The sequence below is a fragment of the Labrus mixtus genome, chromosome 20 (genome assembly GCF_963584025.1).
Source record: "Labrus mixtus chromosome 20, fLabMix1.1, whole genome shotgun sequence".
Lineage (NCBI taxonomy): Eukaryota > Metazoa > Chordata > Actinopteri > Labriformes > Labridae > Labrus > Labrus mixtus.
This window is the reverse complement of record NC_083631.1, coordinates 921,989-938,210: the sequence shown is the minus strand read 5'-3', so window position 1 is coordinate 938,210 and position 16,222 is coordinate 921,989. Positions and strand designations below refer to the sequence as shown.

The 16,222-nt window shown below is 37.4% G+C and overlaps 1 protein-coding gene across 2 annotated transcripts; it reads right to left on the bottom strand.

Moving 5' to 3' along the window:
* Positions 1–1,477: 1,477 nt before the first annotated feature.
* On the bottom strand, positions 1,478–14,636 carry glyr1 (glyoxylate reductase 1 homolog (Arabidopsis)). Of its 2 annotated transcripts, XM_061065759.1 has the most exons (16): positions 14,522–14,636; positions 13,306–13,342; positions 13,131–13,210; positions 12,899–13,037; positions 11,697–11,807; positions 9,997–10,080; positions 8,790–8,843; positions 8,231–8,281; positions 7,953–8,026; positions 7,693–7,792; positions 7,282–7,392; positions 7,076–7,177; positions 6,709–6,871; positions 4,949–5,128; positions 4,641–4,765; positions 1,478–2,677 (listed from the first exon to the last, which is right to left on the bottom strand). In XM_061065759.1, the coding sequence occupies exons 1-16, from the start codon at positions 14,557–14,559 to the stop codon at positions 2,603–2,605; spliced, it is 1,524 nt and encodes a 507-aa protein (XP_060921742.1). In that variant the 5' UTR covers positions 14,560–14,636; the 3' UTR covers positions 1,478–2,602. The 2 variants fall into 2 exon arrangements, with proteins under 2 accessions (XP_060921742.1, XP_060921744.1); XM_061065761.1 differs by lacking the exon at positions 9,997–10,080.
* Between the last annotated feature and the right edge of the window lie 1,586 nt (positions 14,637–16,222).

The window sequence follows — 16,222 nt, the reverse complement described above, 5'->3', positions numbered from 1 at the left end:
TGTGTAAGGGGAATCTAAAAACAAATGCACTAGGTTTGGCAAACATAAAACCTTACCATATGGTACAATGGATTATTAACATGCAATAAAATTAATATATTTTATGAATGGGTTTTCATTTAAGTGTAATCTGACTAAAACCGTGGGATTTTTTTTCAATAAAAAAAATTATTTCTGATGGTGAACACTCATCCTGTGATGAGCAGCAGGTTTTGTTGCTAACACCAAGTCTACCCAAGTTATTTCCAAGGGGGTGACAGATGGGCCACTTTTGTTGTTCTTGTTCTTTTGAGGCATTTAACAACATTGTCTCCTTCAAGGACATCTTCATTCATCCATTTCTGCAGGTAATTCCTGTCATCAGCGGGGATGGATAGGAGCCCAACTATGAAACATGCATCTTTCTTGCCCCATGGAGCTGTTAAACAGTTGGGGAAATCCAATAAAATAGATTATAAAAAGATTGTGGATTACATATATTGAAACATGGAACTGAGACCTGCAACCAAACAAAACAGACACTGCAAGTATGCTTGACCTAACACCATAGGCCTTAGTTTTACTGTGTGTGATGGGCAGTTTTAGTGTTGCAATGATACACATTCTGACAAGCACAAACAGATCACAGCAGTCTTGTCTGATTTGTGCTTCTTTCAGGTCTCAGATGTAAGAACCCAGCTGTTTCATCCTCTAAGGTACATAACACCTTAGGTTAAGTACATCAGTACCATGTTTCTTTGGCATTGTCATTTGCAACAGCAAACTTATTGGGTTATGTATGAGATCTTCGTGGGTCCATATCAAAGGATTAACTCAAGAGAAAACTCCTTCTGAAGGGACTCTACCAATCGTATGGACTTCAGACCCGATTCAAATTGTTGCAGTTCCCAAATAAACTAATTAACTAGAACCCATCTTAACAGCTTATTCTGCAATATGTTTATATAATAACTTTTAAGTGTCCCATTCGATTCACTTAGACATTACACAAAAATAAAACACAGATCGGTGGGATGGATAGGAGCCTAACTATGAAACTGCAGTTACAGAAACACACCCCTTCCGACCTGCGATTAGATTTCAAATGACATGGATCCAAGTAGAGCCTGGCTCTTGTTTTTTTTTTTTTAAACAAAATGCATATTTTTTTAATCACGTTTCTAAGCATAAGCAGTGTGAAAAAGATATTTAGTAACAACAACCATCTGTAAAATCTATAGCTTTTGATGACATTTCTTGGTCATATCAGCAAAAATATATGAAAATTCCATAATCACCTTTGATAACAATTAATAGAAAAATTATCTGCCGTATTTCAGATCAGAATAAAGTCTTGTTAAGCCAGCGACTGCTCCTCTCCTCATTTGACAAAAATCTTTTTAGGGCCAGGTAAAGAATAAATAAATAATACAATGGAACCCATGTTGACATTGAGTTGTGGGCTCTGGTGGGTTAAGTATGGAAATGTAATAACCTGTTTAGATTAAGTGAGTTATGTTTATTTAAGGGTTTGACTGATACTGCACTTATAAACTACAAAACAAAGTCAAATGTTTTCATTTTACAGCTTTAAGTTTCATTTTTGTAATAGACATCTTCCCAAAACACCAACTCTCTTAAGTGTTTCATTAGTTTTGTTTTAAAGCCTGCATTTGTGTCCCAGGATGTTTTAAAATTCCCCTCCAAAACGTCTTTATTACGACTACCAAAAAAAAGAAACTGTTGATGTTGCGCTTATTATGACCTCAACTTAAAATAAAACTCAACACGTAGATTCATGTCATTTCAGAGAAATATTTAAAAGATCAATTTGAGAATGAGAACTCTTCCAAACACAAGAATGAAGGATTGTAGATGCCATAATCTCGAGTCTTGAAAACAAAAACCAATAATTACTGCATTTTAAGGCCTTAACAAACTGTTGTTCATTCTTTAACCTGTTCAACAAAGATCATAAACACAAACATAAAAGCATAAATCATCAAATCGAATACAGAATCAAGCCATGCCAAATGTTGCCAAGTAGACCTAGAAACATAAATAAATACATCTATTATTGAAAGACTCAGGGGGTTATAATATTAAGGCAATGCAGTGACAGGTTCTTGGTGTTTTTTTCCATAAAATTCTGGACATTTAAAAGAAAGCAAAGCTCAAAATCAATTAAATAAACGCATCATCTGCACATTAACAAAAAATCTGTAGGGTTTTACGCAGCCACTTAATGTGACAGCAATGAGTCAGACCCCCTACTCTTCACAGTGGCACTCGACCAAACACCCTGAACAACTACTAGAAACTTTAAGTTCTCAGAAACCACACAAACTTTCTCCTACAGTGAACTGCAGCAATGCAGAATAAACAACCTTGTATGGAGCACTCTTACAGCCTATTTACCTCCAAAGCAGTCAGTGCTTTTCTCAAGGTTGCTGTTAACAAAGGAATTTCTATCTCATGATTTGTGGGCAGGAAACATGGCTGGCGCTGTGGAAAATGGAAAATAAAACCCCCAAGAATTTAAAATTAAAAACATGATACATGACAAGGGAGAATAATAAGGGATGAAAGACTGCGTGGTCCTGAGGAGAGATCACAGCTCACTCTAATGAATGTATGCTCTGTAGACTGCTGAAATATCATTGTCTGACTGGTCCAGTGCCTTAGCCCGCTTGTAAACCTGTAAACAAGAAAACACATTTCAGTTATGTTGCAAAGGCTTTTTTTTCTGCACTTGTTAAATTATTGTTTGAAAAAAAAAAAAAAAAAAAAAAAAATCAGAGTGTGGTATTCTCATAATTCTACCAGATAGGTAGAGGAATACGTTGATTCATAATTATTCCATGCTTAAAAATCTCCTATCAAATATTATCTCTCCCTACTCCTTTGAATCAGAGAAGAGCTATTTATACAGTATAAGAGGCAGGCAGCCAGCTTTTATTTTCCACTTAAGCTAGACAAACTCTAATAAAGGCCAGTCTCGAGTGCCTTGTTGTGCTGTGATTTTATTACTAATGAAACTAACAGATCAACAAACTGTTAGAAAAAGGTTGCCTTGTTGCCAACAGAGTGCAGCTCTTAACCATCATTATTACAATCAACAAGACCTACTGGACACCACATTAGTCTATTAGAAAACTGTTGATACAAATTTCTGAAGGCCTTAACAAGTCAATCCATGCCCTATTAGACATATATGAGAAGCATGACTGAAATCTACCTAGCTGCTTTGGTTTCAGAGTTCTGGTACTGTATTTGCATTCTTACTATCAAACTATCATGGCTTATTGGAATTTGATGGTCAAGGCCTTTATGGATTGTCAACAATAAATGACTCTAAAGCCGTTTTCACATACTGTATGCACTACAGATGATATCTAGATAATTAAGGGAGGACTGCTCCGGAGATTCTCCCGACCTAGCCGTTCACATATGCTCCTCACAGCGGGAGACTTTCCCTGTAAGAGGGGAGGGGGCTCTGGGGTTTCCTGAGGTAAGACGTGACGTAAATAAACAACGCAGGAGTAGCAGCCGTAGCAACAGAGTCCGCTACACGACGTTATAATGAGAATATTTGCCTTTATATCAATGCTATGTGTAGTTCAATGGAATGACAACATCCACTACAGAGAGGAGAACAACATACTGACGAACAGAAAACAGAATGCAGACGTTTAATTAGAGCACAGAGATCGTAGTGGTCGCATGCACTCTATGCACCGTGCAGCTGTAACTGTATAGAAACTTCACTCCCCCTCCCATTGGCTCGAGCTGAATTCTCCGGAGAATAGCCTGCTGCGTTCTCACATCAGCCCACTCGGGAAAAATTATAGGGGTCTGGCCGGAGAAACTCCGGGTGAAGTCCGAGCGAAACATTTGGCTGTTTGCGTTCACATATACAGCTCCTACATGAAATAACCTGAGTTTTTCAGGAGATTTCTACTAGTGTGAAAATGGTATAATTGTATCTTGATAAGTCAAAATGTCTGGAGTGAGCACTGATTACACACAATTTGTCTGCGAATTTCATGGGAACTGATCTTGACAAAACTTTAGCCAATGATGAAAAATAAATATTCTGGGTCCTACTGAGGAATGAGGCACTTAAAATAGTGTCTGATTAATTTTCTGCTTATGGTAAAATAAAATTAAAAAAAGACTCCCAAAACTGGGGGCAAATTAGCTTGATTACAAAATATATGAACCTTAGAAAAATGTACAATTCTTCAGAAACTTCTGTGTGGCATGAATGAAAAAAAGCAACATCTTCATTTGTCTTAAATGTGTAAATTACAATTGCCAAGTTTTATTGCATTTTCTGAAGCTGTCTGTTTAATGAGGAAAATGCCTGCCTGTGCAATCAATGCCAGCATGCATCGTGTTTTGTTTAGTGTTTTGCTCATATTTGTCAAATACTGATAATGGCTATTCTCTATCACTACCTGACAGGATACAATCGCTTAACAAGGCATTCACAAACACACGTTATAGAGCTTGCGGGGCAGACCAGAAACTTACTTCTCGGTCATCATCATACCATTATTTTGAAACAGGCGTCACTTGCAGTAAAACTAATGCTTAATGGGAATTGAAACTTGTCAATCAAAACTATTATTTGAGTATGTTCTTAGAACACAGTTTACCTCATTGGCAGCTGCAGCCATTGGGGTTGGATGGTTGGCCATGTCACCCATGGATATGGCCAGCCTCAGGTCCTTCTGGATATGTTTCAAATAGTAGTCCGGCTTAAAGTTGCCCTGTAAAATATCTGAAAGGCACAGAAAAAAAAAACTTGTTTTAAATAAGCCCATCTTCCAAAAAAAGTGTTTTTATGGCCACACATCACTTGAAAATGAATTTATGTAAAAATTCAGTTCATGAAAGAATAAAGTAAAGTGCTGAAAAGTCAGTCAAAGCATGACAAGAAACTTCTTATGTTATTTTAACTTACTTTGGCATTTCTGGTCCACGAAGGTGCTCGCCATCTGGCCCTGGCACAAGATGTCTAGGAAGGTCTGTTGGGATTGCCCGGTGGCCTGGGCCAAAGTAAGCCCTTCTGCAATGGTGGCCATGAAGCTACCTTGCACCATGTTGAGGATCAGCATCATTCTTGCTGCATTCCCTGCTTCACCTTAAACACACAAACGGACACAATCAAAAACATAAAAACGCAAACACATGTTTTTGTGTAGAAATATAATATATCATGGCAAATCTAGTATTCATCTGGGCATTTCTCGCATTCTTTAACTTGGAATGACGCACTAGATAGTCAAAGTGACATCAAACTTAATGTAAATAGAATGAAAATATGTGGTTTCTGACAGCCTAAGACACACTTCCACTCAGGGACACTAAGATAAAATCCCTCTGAAACTAGTTTGTTACAAAGGTTATAAAATTAATTTTTTGCCTATTAACAGGACTCAGAGGGCAGACATATTAGCTCCCCTGGAAATATCTCTGAACACACAGCAGACCTACTGATAATCATTCAACTGCTCTGTTCTGATAGTTTTGTTTAAATTGCCTTAAAGGCAGAATGAGCAACATTTTACACATACATACAGCAGAAATCAAGTACCGTAAAATCCGGTGTATAAGACGCACTTTTAATGCCTATTTTTTCGTCTTATACACCGGTGCGACCAATACACCAGTATAAAATACTGAAACACGCGCTGTCAGCAGCCCCTATCACTGCAACCTGGGGTGATTAAAAACCTTACAGTCTATATTAAAAACCCATCCCCATTCATTGTGTATTGAAAGCTGAGTGCACGCTGTGCTGGGAAAGACGGCAACACAGACCAGGCTGCAGACATACAGTCTTGGGCTGGCTGTGCGACTTTTTCCACATTTTCTTCCTCACGAGGTCATAATCATGCATTTACAGAAAACAGTGGTATATTGTTCCGTAAATAAACCTTGTGGAGTGCTCTTTTGATTGAAAGACTCCTATAGTTAAGTTAAAGAGAGACCAGTGGAGTCGGGCAGCACGACTCGCAACGTCGCAAGCTAGGAGTCTGTGCTTCACAACTTTCCCTGCAGGCTGAGAGCTCAACTACCGTACTGTAGCTAGTAGGAGTGCAAACTCCTGAACGTAACAAAAGGCGGGACTTTAAGAGCGACACAGCTGCACAGAAACTGCACATTGTAGACATCACTGAACACAATATAAATCGTCACGCAGGAAGACAGTTCAAACTTTTTTTTCTCTCTCTAAGAGACCTTCAAAACAGGGTGCATCTTACATACCGGTGTGACTTATATTCCGGATTTTACAGTATATCCTCTGAGTTAACCAAAGTTTGGGAACATTAGCCTGCTAACACAATGCAGGCCACAGGCAATTGCAGCTCGAGCCGAGAACAATTTTGTCCGCCGCTTGTGCTTAATGTTGCATTCTAATTGATAACTCCTTTGTGCAAACTTGAGGGGAGGGGGATTCGAGGTGTGTCGCTGGAGGAGAGTTGAGGCTTCAGTTTGTTTTGGTTTCATGGTGGTGCTCAAGGGCGACATCTACTGGATGAAAAAGTTACACATTCTTCCTTTAATAATGCTCAATCATCTTTAAATTATCCCAGTGCTAACTGGCACAAGTTACATATGTGCTTGATGTAAAAAGTTTTGAGAGTGTATTCAACAGGAAATCTTGAACATGTGTCATACTAAACTGCGTGGCAACCTGTATTAGAATATTTTTAATACCGAGGAAGAAGGAGGTCTTGCCCATCGCCTGGAAGCAGCTGCTGCAGTCCTCATAAACCGTTCTATCACCAGCTGCCAGTATGACCAGCATCCCGTCATTGGAGAGTTGCTGGCTTCCAGCAACTGGAGCCTCCAAGAAACGACCACCCCGCGACGTAATAACCTGAAATTGAAATATGCAATAACAACATAATTCAGAAAGACTTGACACTGAGCTAATGTTGATAGAAGCAACTCATACTCAGTTTAAAGGGTCTGGATTATTCCTGATGGTAGGAGGCTCAAAGACTCTGCATGTTTTAATTAAGGATGTATTTATCGCGCGATCTTCAGATAATGTCAACGAATTGATAGTGAGTTTGTATACCTGTGAGAGTTCTGTGATGGTCTCTGGGTCTACAGTGGACATCTCAACATAGCATTTGCCTGGCCTGATTCCCTGCAGCACTCCACTTGGTCCCATTACCAACTGGAGGGGAATAACAAAATGTACTCAGAAGGATTTTTTTACCCACAGGGCTATGATTCACATTTCTGGAAGAAGCCATTTACAGTTTTTGAGATGGTACTTACATCCCTGGCAGCCTTTGGGTCTGAGACACAAGAGAAAGTGATGTCACACATGGAAGCAACCTCTGCAGGAGTCCGACCCAACCTGGCCCCCTCCTGGATGAACAGGTCACACTGAAACACAGAGAGCATTTTGTCAACCTCTATCAGCAGCATGCTTTTAATGTTATAATGTATTGTTTCTGGAAGTAATTAATCCCTAAGAATACATTGTTTAGATAAGAGGCCAGTTGGTCTGTGGAGGAAAAAAGATGGAAGTGATTAAATATTTTAAAAAATGTAATTCAATGGCTAGACACATTAAGCAGAGACAGAATGTAAATGTCAAATTATTATATCAAAGCCCACATGAATCAAACATGGTTTAAACAGAATAATGCCTGTATGACATTCTAGTGTGTTCTATATCAGTACCTTTTCTGCTGTGCGGTTCCACACTGTGACAACATGACCCATTTTCAAAAGGTTGGAAACAATACCACTACCCATCAGTCCCAGACCCAGGAACCCTATCCTGGTGGACAAAGTCCAAAAAGAAGACAAACAATTACTAATAATCATTTATCAGCATCCTCTAAGCTGAAATCCAAATACCCTTACGAAGATGAGTTAAAAAATATGTCATTTTGATAATGGTATTCTGCAGTGCTGCTGCTGAGAGGATGTGTTAATACCTTTTATCTGTTGGTGTGATGCTTCCATTGATGGCTGTGCTGTCTGCTGCTTGGATGGAAGTTGACCCTGTGTCCTGAAAAATCAAAAGCAACAATTTCAATTTCATACTGAAGCAAAGAACAACAAGCCACAGCCTGATTTATTTAAATATATATATAAAAACTATATGTAGATTTGTATATCAAAGCATTACAATTCCATATGGAAAGCAGTTATTTTCAAAAGTTAATTTTGTTAACAAATCAAATCTATAGAAGTGCAGTCGTTGACTAGTTACCTCTTCAATGATCTTCAGGCGCTTGCTAATAGGTTCCATTGATGATGCTGGCTGTGGACAGAGGGAAACAATAGAATAAGGACTAACAATATACCCTAGAAACCAGGCAGAAGTTTTAAATGGCATAAGATGGTGTCTTTTCTGCTTGCCTCAGTTGCATGTACATTGTTTCCACTATTGTGTTAATTTTGTATACATTGTTATACATGCTGTGGCAACTAGCAATTAACACAAAAACAATAGACAGTTCCAGTCCCCTCATCCAACATGTTCTCAATGTGCCATACTTGCCTCAACTACAAGGAGTATCACAAGTAATTCACTGGATGTACAGACGATCTCCAATTGTTTGTTCATATAAAATCATGACATTGCACTCGTGTGACAAACAGCAGAGGCTTGCATTTGTTCAGATAGGGGAGACATATTAAGAGGAGAGCACCACACTCATCAGATTCAAACTCAAACAATTAATAATTTGTAACCAAGGCCTATAACTAAGGAGGTCTAAATAATAAGACACATATGCCAGAATATGAAGACGTATGTTTCCTCTTACCTTGTCAGACTGGCTTAGTAGGAAGTGATGGAAATGTGGGTCGTCCTTCACGGGCTGTAACAGGAGAAAAGTTCAGTGTGACAGACTTCTCATTGAATATGTACTGTCCTGGTGGAGAATAAAGTGTCAACACAGCACAATGCCGACACACCAGGGTCCTATTATGTTCCATATAGAAAATCAAGGATAAGCCCAGTTAAAATATAATGTAATATCCTAAATTATTCAAGTTTTACTAGATTTTTTCCCCAACTCAAATACACAAAGCAGAAAGTGAGAAATATTTAAGCCATGTACGTTTTCAAATTAAGCACAAACTATTCAGTGAATTTTTTTTTTTAAATCCTTTAAGCTCCTTATTAAGACTTACACGAATTAAGAGCAGGAAAAAACAAACTTTGCAATTTAAAAGAAAAAAACATAAGTGTCACAGCTGAGGATGGCCTATTAATATGAGCAACTTAACCCAGAAACAAGTCACTTTCTGATTCTCTTCAAGTTAGTGGAAACTCAGGTACTTTATATAACACAATGAGTAAAGCCTGATTGATAATTCTGCATTGATTTTTACCATTTTAATTTGTTGTATTAATATAATAACTACTTACAATAGGTTAGAAATTAGGGAGATGCACAGTTTACACTCCATTTTATTTTGTACATTTATCTCTTTTGCACTCTGGTTTGCAATATTTGTATGCAGTTCCATTCATTCAAAACCGGTATACTGTATAGTGAATAAACAATTGATTTCACAATTAATTTTAATATTTGTGAAAACGTTTCCACTGACGTAAAGACCAACATTTCATGACTGAACGTTTATTAGGGGTTGCACCGTTTCTTTACACACCCACTCATCTACCAATTGATCATACTGATAAAGAAGGAATACATTCCGAGTGGTCAGCAACCCTGATCCAGCACAGCAGGTTAGCTTTTATTACTATAAGACACTCACAGAAGGATGCTGGGAAGCTGGGACGACTGACCCAAACCTAAGCCTCCTTTGGAGCCTTCATATACAGAGTTGGGGACCACACTGACAGAGCAGGCCACATTAACAGTTTCGGCAATCAAGAGTGAGCACAAAAAGTTCAGAAGGGAAAGGTTTTCAGTTGTTGGGAGTTTTAAGGCAAAGGTCAAGGTCAGGTAGAAGTACAAACAGCAAGGCAAGACAGGCTTGGTGGGAGGGGGGTTCACCTACACTGCTTTCCCATTTGAATCCTGAGCCAGGTCCAGCCCCAAGCCTCTCAATAGTGGAAGGCTCTGGATCAGAGTCAGTTAAGTCCTTAAGGAGGAGAGAGACACATATAAACCTCTTCACCCTTTTGATTTTGGTCAATGTCTCCTGTAGTGGGATTTTTTAGTGTCACATGCAAATGTGACTGTGTGGAGGACCATTGCTACTTTGAACCTGTGTGTCTTTGTCAAAATGAATTTCCTATTCTGAATTTAACAAATGCCTTTTTGAAAAGTAAGGCTTTCTTTCTGTTATTATTGCTTTCTCAACTTGGATTATGTCATACATAATTGAATTCCTTGGTTGAGGCACAAACTTGTAGGAAGAAAATGAAAAAGCTCATTTTAAAATGAAAATACAGTAACAGAAACACATTTTAATTTTCAGAATATAGGTGCATTATTTGACCTATATTTAAAATGAATATTCAGTCATCCAGTTTGCATTATACTTTTACTTTCTATGTATGCATATTGTATGACATAATTCAAACTTGCCGTGCTAAAAAATGATCATAATTCAAACCAACTCGAAAACGAAATGGCAAAGTGGACGGCGCAGGAAAGTGACGTCAGACTCCAGCTCCCAGGTGAACGTAATATTTACAGTCTATGAGGCGAGCGAGCAGAACGCGCAGTACGATGGGTGGCGGGGTTTTAAATATAGGTCAAATAATGCACCTATATTCTGAAAATTAAAACGTGTTTCTGTTACTGCATTTTGATTTTAAAATTAGCTTTATCATTTGAATTATGATACAGATTTAGCGGGGCATTTTTGAAAATGATAAAGCAAATGTCATTTTCTTCATTTTAATTTAGTCAAAGAATGTGCATTTTTGAAGTTGAAAACTAAAATTCAAATTAGATAAATTAATCATCATTTTATTTTTGAGTCAAATAATACACTCATATTCTGAAAATTAAACAGCATTTCTGTTGATGCATTTGAATTTTGATCACTAATCGCTTCCATACCTGAAAGGTGAAACCCAAGTATTTTTCTTTCCTTGTTTGCCTGTAAACTAGCTATCTAATTGTCAACATCATCTACAAGATGTCCAAATCTTGCAACTGAGAAATATTTTCACCTGAGCGGGTGACTACTGTTGGGATTATTGCATGGTTATTCTGCCTCACTGTGATGGTGGGGTAACTTCTCTGTTTTTAGGTGAGCCTGCCCAGAACTTTGCTAGTGTTTGCAAAAATCATGACTACTCCTTATGTTACATTTCTTGAAGTTTGTGCAATCTAAAGGTAAGATGACTCTAAAGTTCAGGAGGAGCATTTAATTTTCAGGATAAGTATAATGTACATTACAGTACAAAATAATAAGAGCAATGGATTTCACTATGTGACTAGCAGAGCTAGTGACTTAGTTAAACTTACTTCAAACCTGCAAACAGTAACCCAATGTTATTATCCAACTAAGAATTGTCACCATTATGGTTAAGTAAGGACTTTGCACCGTTATTTAGGAAAGAATATATGTATAGTAACAGCAACATGCTGCAGACCTTTTACAGTATCATAGCAATGTGTCTTTTGCTTTACTTTTCGGGTCCCCATTTTTTCATTATTTACCATCATGTGAATTGCATATTTCAAATAATTCTTAACTGATACTTCAACAAATATGTTTTAAACTTTTCAGTGTCCTAATACCTTTTCAGATGGGTCCTTGAGGGCACTGAGATCCTCATCCTCCTCCTCAAGTATTTTCAGTGGCTTGCTTGGTGTTTTCTTTCCTTTTGATTCTCCTTTGCCATCCGAGTTCTGTAAAAAAAACCCACACATGATCACTTAATTATGCTATTTTTGCATGTATAGAAAGTTCTCAGCAAAGTGAATGTAAGCTTGACGTATAATGATACGGTCTAAGCTGTTTACTGAGTGACAGGGACAACTGATTTACCAAATGTCACATACACTCTCTCTGGCTAGCAGCTGGTCTCAAGAGAAACCATGTGTCCACCTGAATAAACATTTGCAGAAACTGAATGTGACATCTGGGAGTATTTCACTACTTATTAGTGAGGAAAGACTCACTTAATAAATCGTTAATTTGATCTGACCAGGGGCTTTGATGGAAACCAGCATGTCCCACAGCTATTTGTTTTGGTTGTGGTGTGGTGTTAATTAAATATCTATAATTCATCAGTGCACACCATTCCAAGCTGTGCTTCCATTATTTTTAATTCTTAAAAAAAACACAACACAAAATCTTAATTTTTGAGGAGTCAAATTTAAATATTCACATTGAGTTGTTGAACAACAGTGGACATTTGTCACTTAATAAAACCTCTAAGAGAAATCTGCCAAATTGAGCAATCCCTACATCAATCAAATAAGTACTTGATTTCCTCATTTATAAAGGTCTATGGTGTAATAAAGGTCATGTGTGAGGAAATTGACTTGGGCAATATTGTGAGAGTAGTCTATTATTTTTAGGTAACAGACAAGTGGCAGGAGTTTATATTCCTTTCTTCTATTCTATAAACTACTCATGTTCTATCACATGGTTGTATATTATGTGAAAAAAAAATGCCAGTTTCCTCTAGAAAGAAACAATTATTTGAACATGTGGCTTTTAATTTGGCATCCCCTTAGTGATCATTCAGTTTTTGTTACATATAAGATCACTATACACTAAAGCCCTGAGAAGTACAGAAAGATACTTCTACTGGCTTAAAAACAAAGACCAAACAGATATAAATTATAGAAATCCCCTACAGAATTCTGCGTGATGTATCACTCTGTAGAACTCCCGACTGCTTGTAAAACCATATACTATCTTGGTAACATCAGTTTTGTTCATTAACATGGTGCTAAATGAATTTAATGATGTTTTAAAAGAACTCCCTCACCTGCTCTTTCCCCTTTGCTTTCTTTAGAAAGTCTTCAACTGCATCAACTGCCTGCTGGAAACGTTTTCCTTTATTTATCTTGATCATTTCCTCTTTGTGGGCGTGGTAGGGCTTCAGCTGTTCTACTTTGATCCAGGCACTAGGCAGGCACACAGAAACACAGATCTTACACATTTGATGGAAAAGTCGGATCAAGGTTGGTCAAGGCAGGTACCTCTCTTTCCAGACTTACTGGTCTTCAGTTCCAAAGAATTTCACAAAATGGCATTTTTTGCCTCTTGGTTTTTTCAGATCCTTGGGGGGGCTCACTACCTGGATACAAAAAAACAGTCAAACATTAGCAACAAATTGTTTTCAAACAAATGTTGGGAATATTATTCTGCTTTAAAGCTGTTGATAGTACTTACTTTTCCTGGCCATGGTGGGTAACGGCCAAGCTTCCCCCTGAAAAAGATAGGCAATGTATTTACCAAATGTGTGTCTGTCTTGCCAGAACAAAGCAACACATACCATGAAGCCAACGCTTTAATGTCAAATGCAAGGGCTGTATATTAAATAGGTTTGGGTGCAATTATAAATCTTGTTTACTTGTTCTTTAGCAAAATAGATACCAAAATGCAAGTAATAGACACCAGTCCTACTCATTACAAGTAATCTCAAACCTGAGTGCGCCACTTTTCACAATGCATAACACGATTACTGTTCTGAGGTAACTAACCCTATATGATGCTTTGTTTCAACTGAAACTCACAGATGTCTTGACTAACTACTCTTACGTGTCTTTTATCAGAGTTGTAACAGTTTTCACAGTTTCACTATTGTGTTCTCATGATCTGTATAAATACGTCCTCTTCATACATAACAGGACGTGTATGGGATATGCAACAGCGTCTGGGGCAAAACTACTATACCTCATACTTGTTCAAAAGTTATACATTGAATTAAATGTAACTCGGCGGATGTGATTTGAAATTAAAGGTAGTTCAAAGCTTTCGAGCCGGATGGGGATACTCAACGATGTCGCAATAAAAAACATGATCGCTGCTTCGATTGCTGAAGGAAAACGTTAAGGTCATTTTTAATGTGTGGATTATTAAACTCAAACGCAACGCACTTGTACATATGTGCAACAAAAAATCGTATGACGATAATATATAATAATAAACTACCTAAGATAAAGGAAAATAGCTACACAAGATAACACGGAAGCCACAGGCAAAGCTAACGTACCAACGCAAGTTAGATATCGACTTCAACGACGTTGCTAGCAAAGCTCATCACACGCCACCTCAACATTTCTAAAACATTGTAAAGTTGGGCGTGCATATTGGACCTTCATTAATAAATACGTATGAGAAATTTGGACTGAACAAATTACAGACCTGTGTATTTATCTTCGATTCTAAATGTTGTCTTTAGCTTGTCCGCTAGCTGGCAGCTAACGACGACTGCTAGCTGAGTCAGCTTAGCTAGCAGTTTGTTTAGGTGACTTACATTCAGAAAGTCTGAATAACGCCAGCGTGAAACATTCATGTTTAACAAACGTAAACAACACTGCTTGATATAATGCAGGATAATTAATAAATTATAGAGTTGTTTAACAATGTTTAAAGGTTTTCTCACCACACTAGGTCTCCGATCCTCAGATGCACCGTCGCCATCTTACAACATTAATAAACGTCGCACTGAATGATAGCAAAAGACAGCTCACACCCACTAATCACATGTGAGGACAAACCCTTCCTCCCCAACTTCCGCTTCTCAGTTTATTCTGAATATCAACCATGTTTAAATGTACTCTTTCAACACATGAAATTTACAATATAGGCTATACAGACACTACAAAGAGCCTTAAAAGGTAAATGTTAAACCAAATAGATTCTGTTCTGGGCGATGTATGCTACAAGGCATCTTAGGCTTCAACCCATGGCCTATATTTTTTTTTTTTAAGAGTGTAAAAAAATTAAGAAAAAAGTTAAGTTTAAGTCATAAATATTTTGCAAATGGTAGCCCTATTCAATTTAAGCTTTGATTTGTTAAAAGTTTAGCATTTGAGTTCGAAATCAAACAGAGTTTAGTTGAATATGCCTCTTACAAAAGGTCCCGCTGGGCCCCTGACAAATGGCCAGACCTCAGTTGTTCTCATATTACTTCAATACAATTACTTGTAGAAATTAAGTCGTTTTTCCACTCAGTATTATTTTATCCGTCCATCTATCCAACCATACATTATCCATACTGGACTGTCGCTGGTCAATCCCAGGGGCCAGGGCTGACAAAGAATACATAATGAGATCAAGACTGCACTTGTACTATTTCTTAAAGCTTTACATTTTACATTTGTATCACGAATTTCCCCTGCTGTCTGATAACTGACACATGTTCCAATTAGTATGCATCAAAATGTGTTTAAAGGCACTTCTGGTCTGCAAGCTGTAAATCACTCTTTATGTTAATGACCCTTTGGCAGTAGGCCTAGTTAAATACATTACATAGTAATTAAAAATACACTTTTTGAAGTAATCAGTCTTTTTGTTATTTGTTATTGTTTGCGTTGCATATTGAGTCATTATTGGTTTTACAGGAACTCTAAGGACATTTCATCTTGGTCCAGATACAGATACCATATACATTATTACAAACTTGTGTCACATCATAGCTTCTGATGAGACATAAGCCCCCTTTAAGATTTAATTTGGTATCTTTTTTGAGTATTTTGAGATCCCATTTCTGACTGATTGTAAAATGTTTTTGGCCAACTTTGATAAAGGAAGGCAGTTTGTAAGAAAAAATGTGATTACAGTAAACTACCACTAGGAAAATATCTATGTATGTACTGTACCTTATGCCTTAAGTTGCGTACACTATGTGGGTATGAACTGTATAGTTGTGTATCTGTATGTATATATGTATATGCATTTATATTGTGTATATATGTGTGCATAAGTGTACACAGTTCTACCTCTACCTTTACATGTATGTTATTGCAGTTATTAAGTTTTTTTCTGATTGTGTAATATTGGCTGGTTGGTGGGTGGCAAGGCTTGGGGGAGCATTAAGTGTGAATGATTGTGTGTGTGTATTTGTGGTGTGGGTGTCTCTGTGTTTGGATTTACCTTTCATTATGATTTTATATTACTGATGATTGTATTTATGTCTTGTGAGGACCCCTTGAAAATGAGATAATGCATCTCAAGGGGCTATCCTTGAAATAAATTACAAATTACAAAATGAGATGGTTAATTAAATATTAGTAATATCCTTCTTCTTCCTCTTCTTTTTGTTGATGTTGTTAATCAGTCGTAATGCTGTTATAATCAGTTT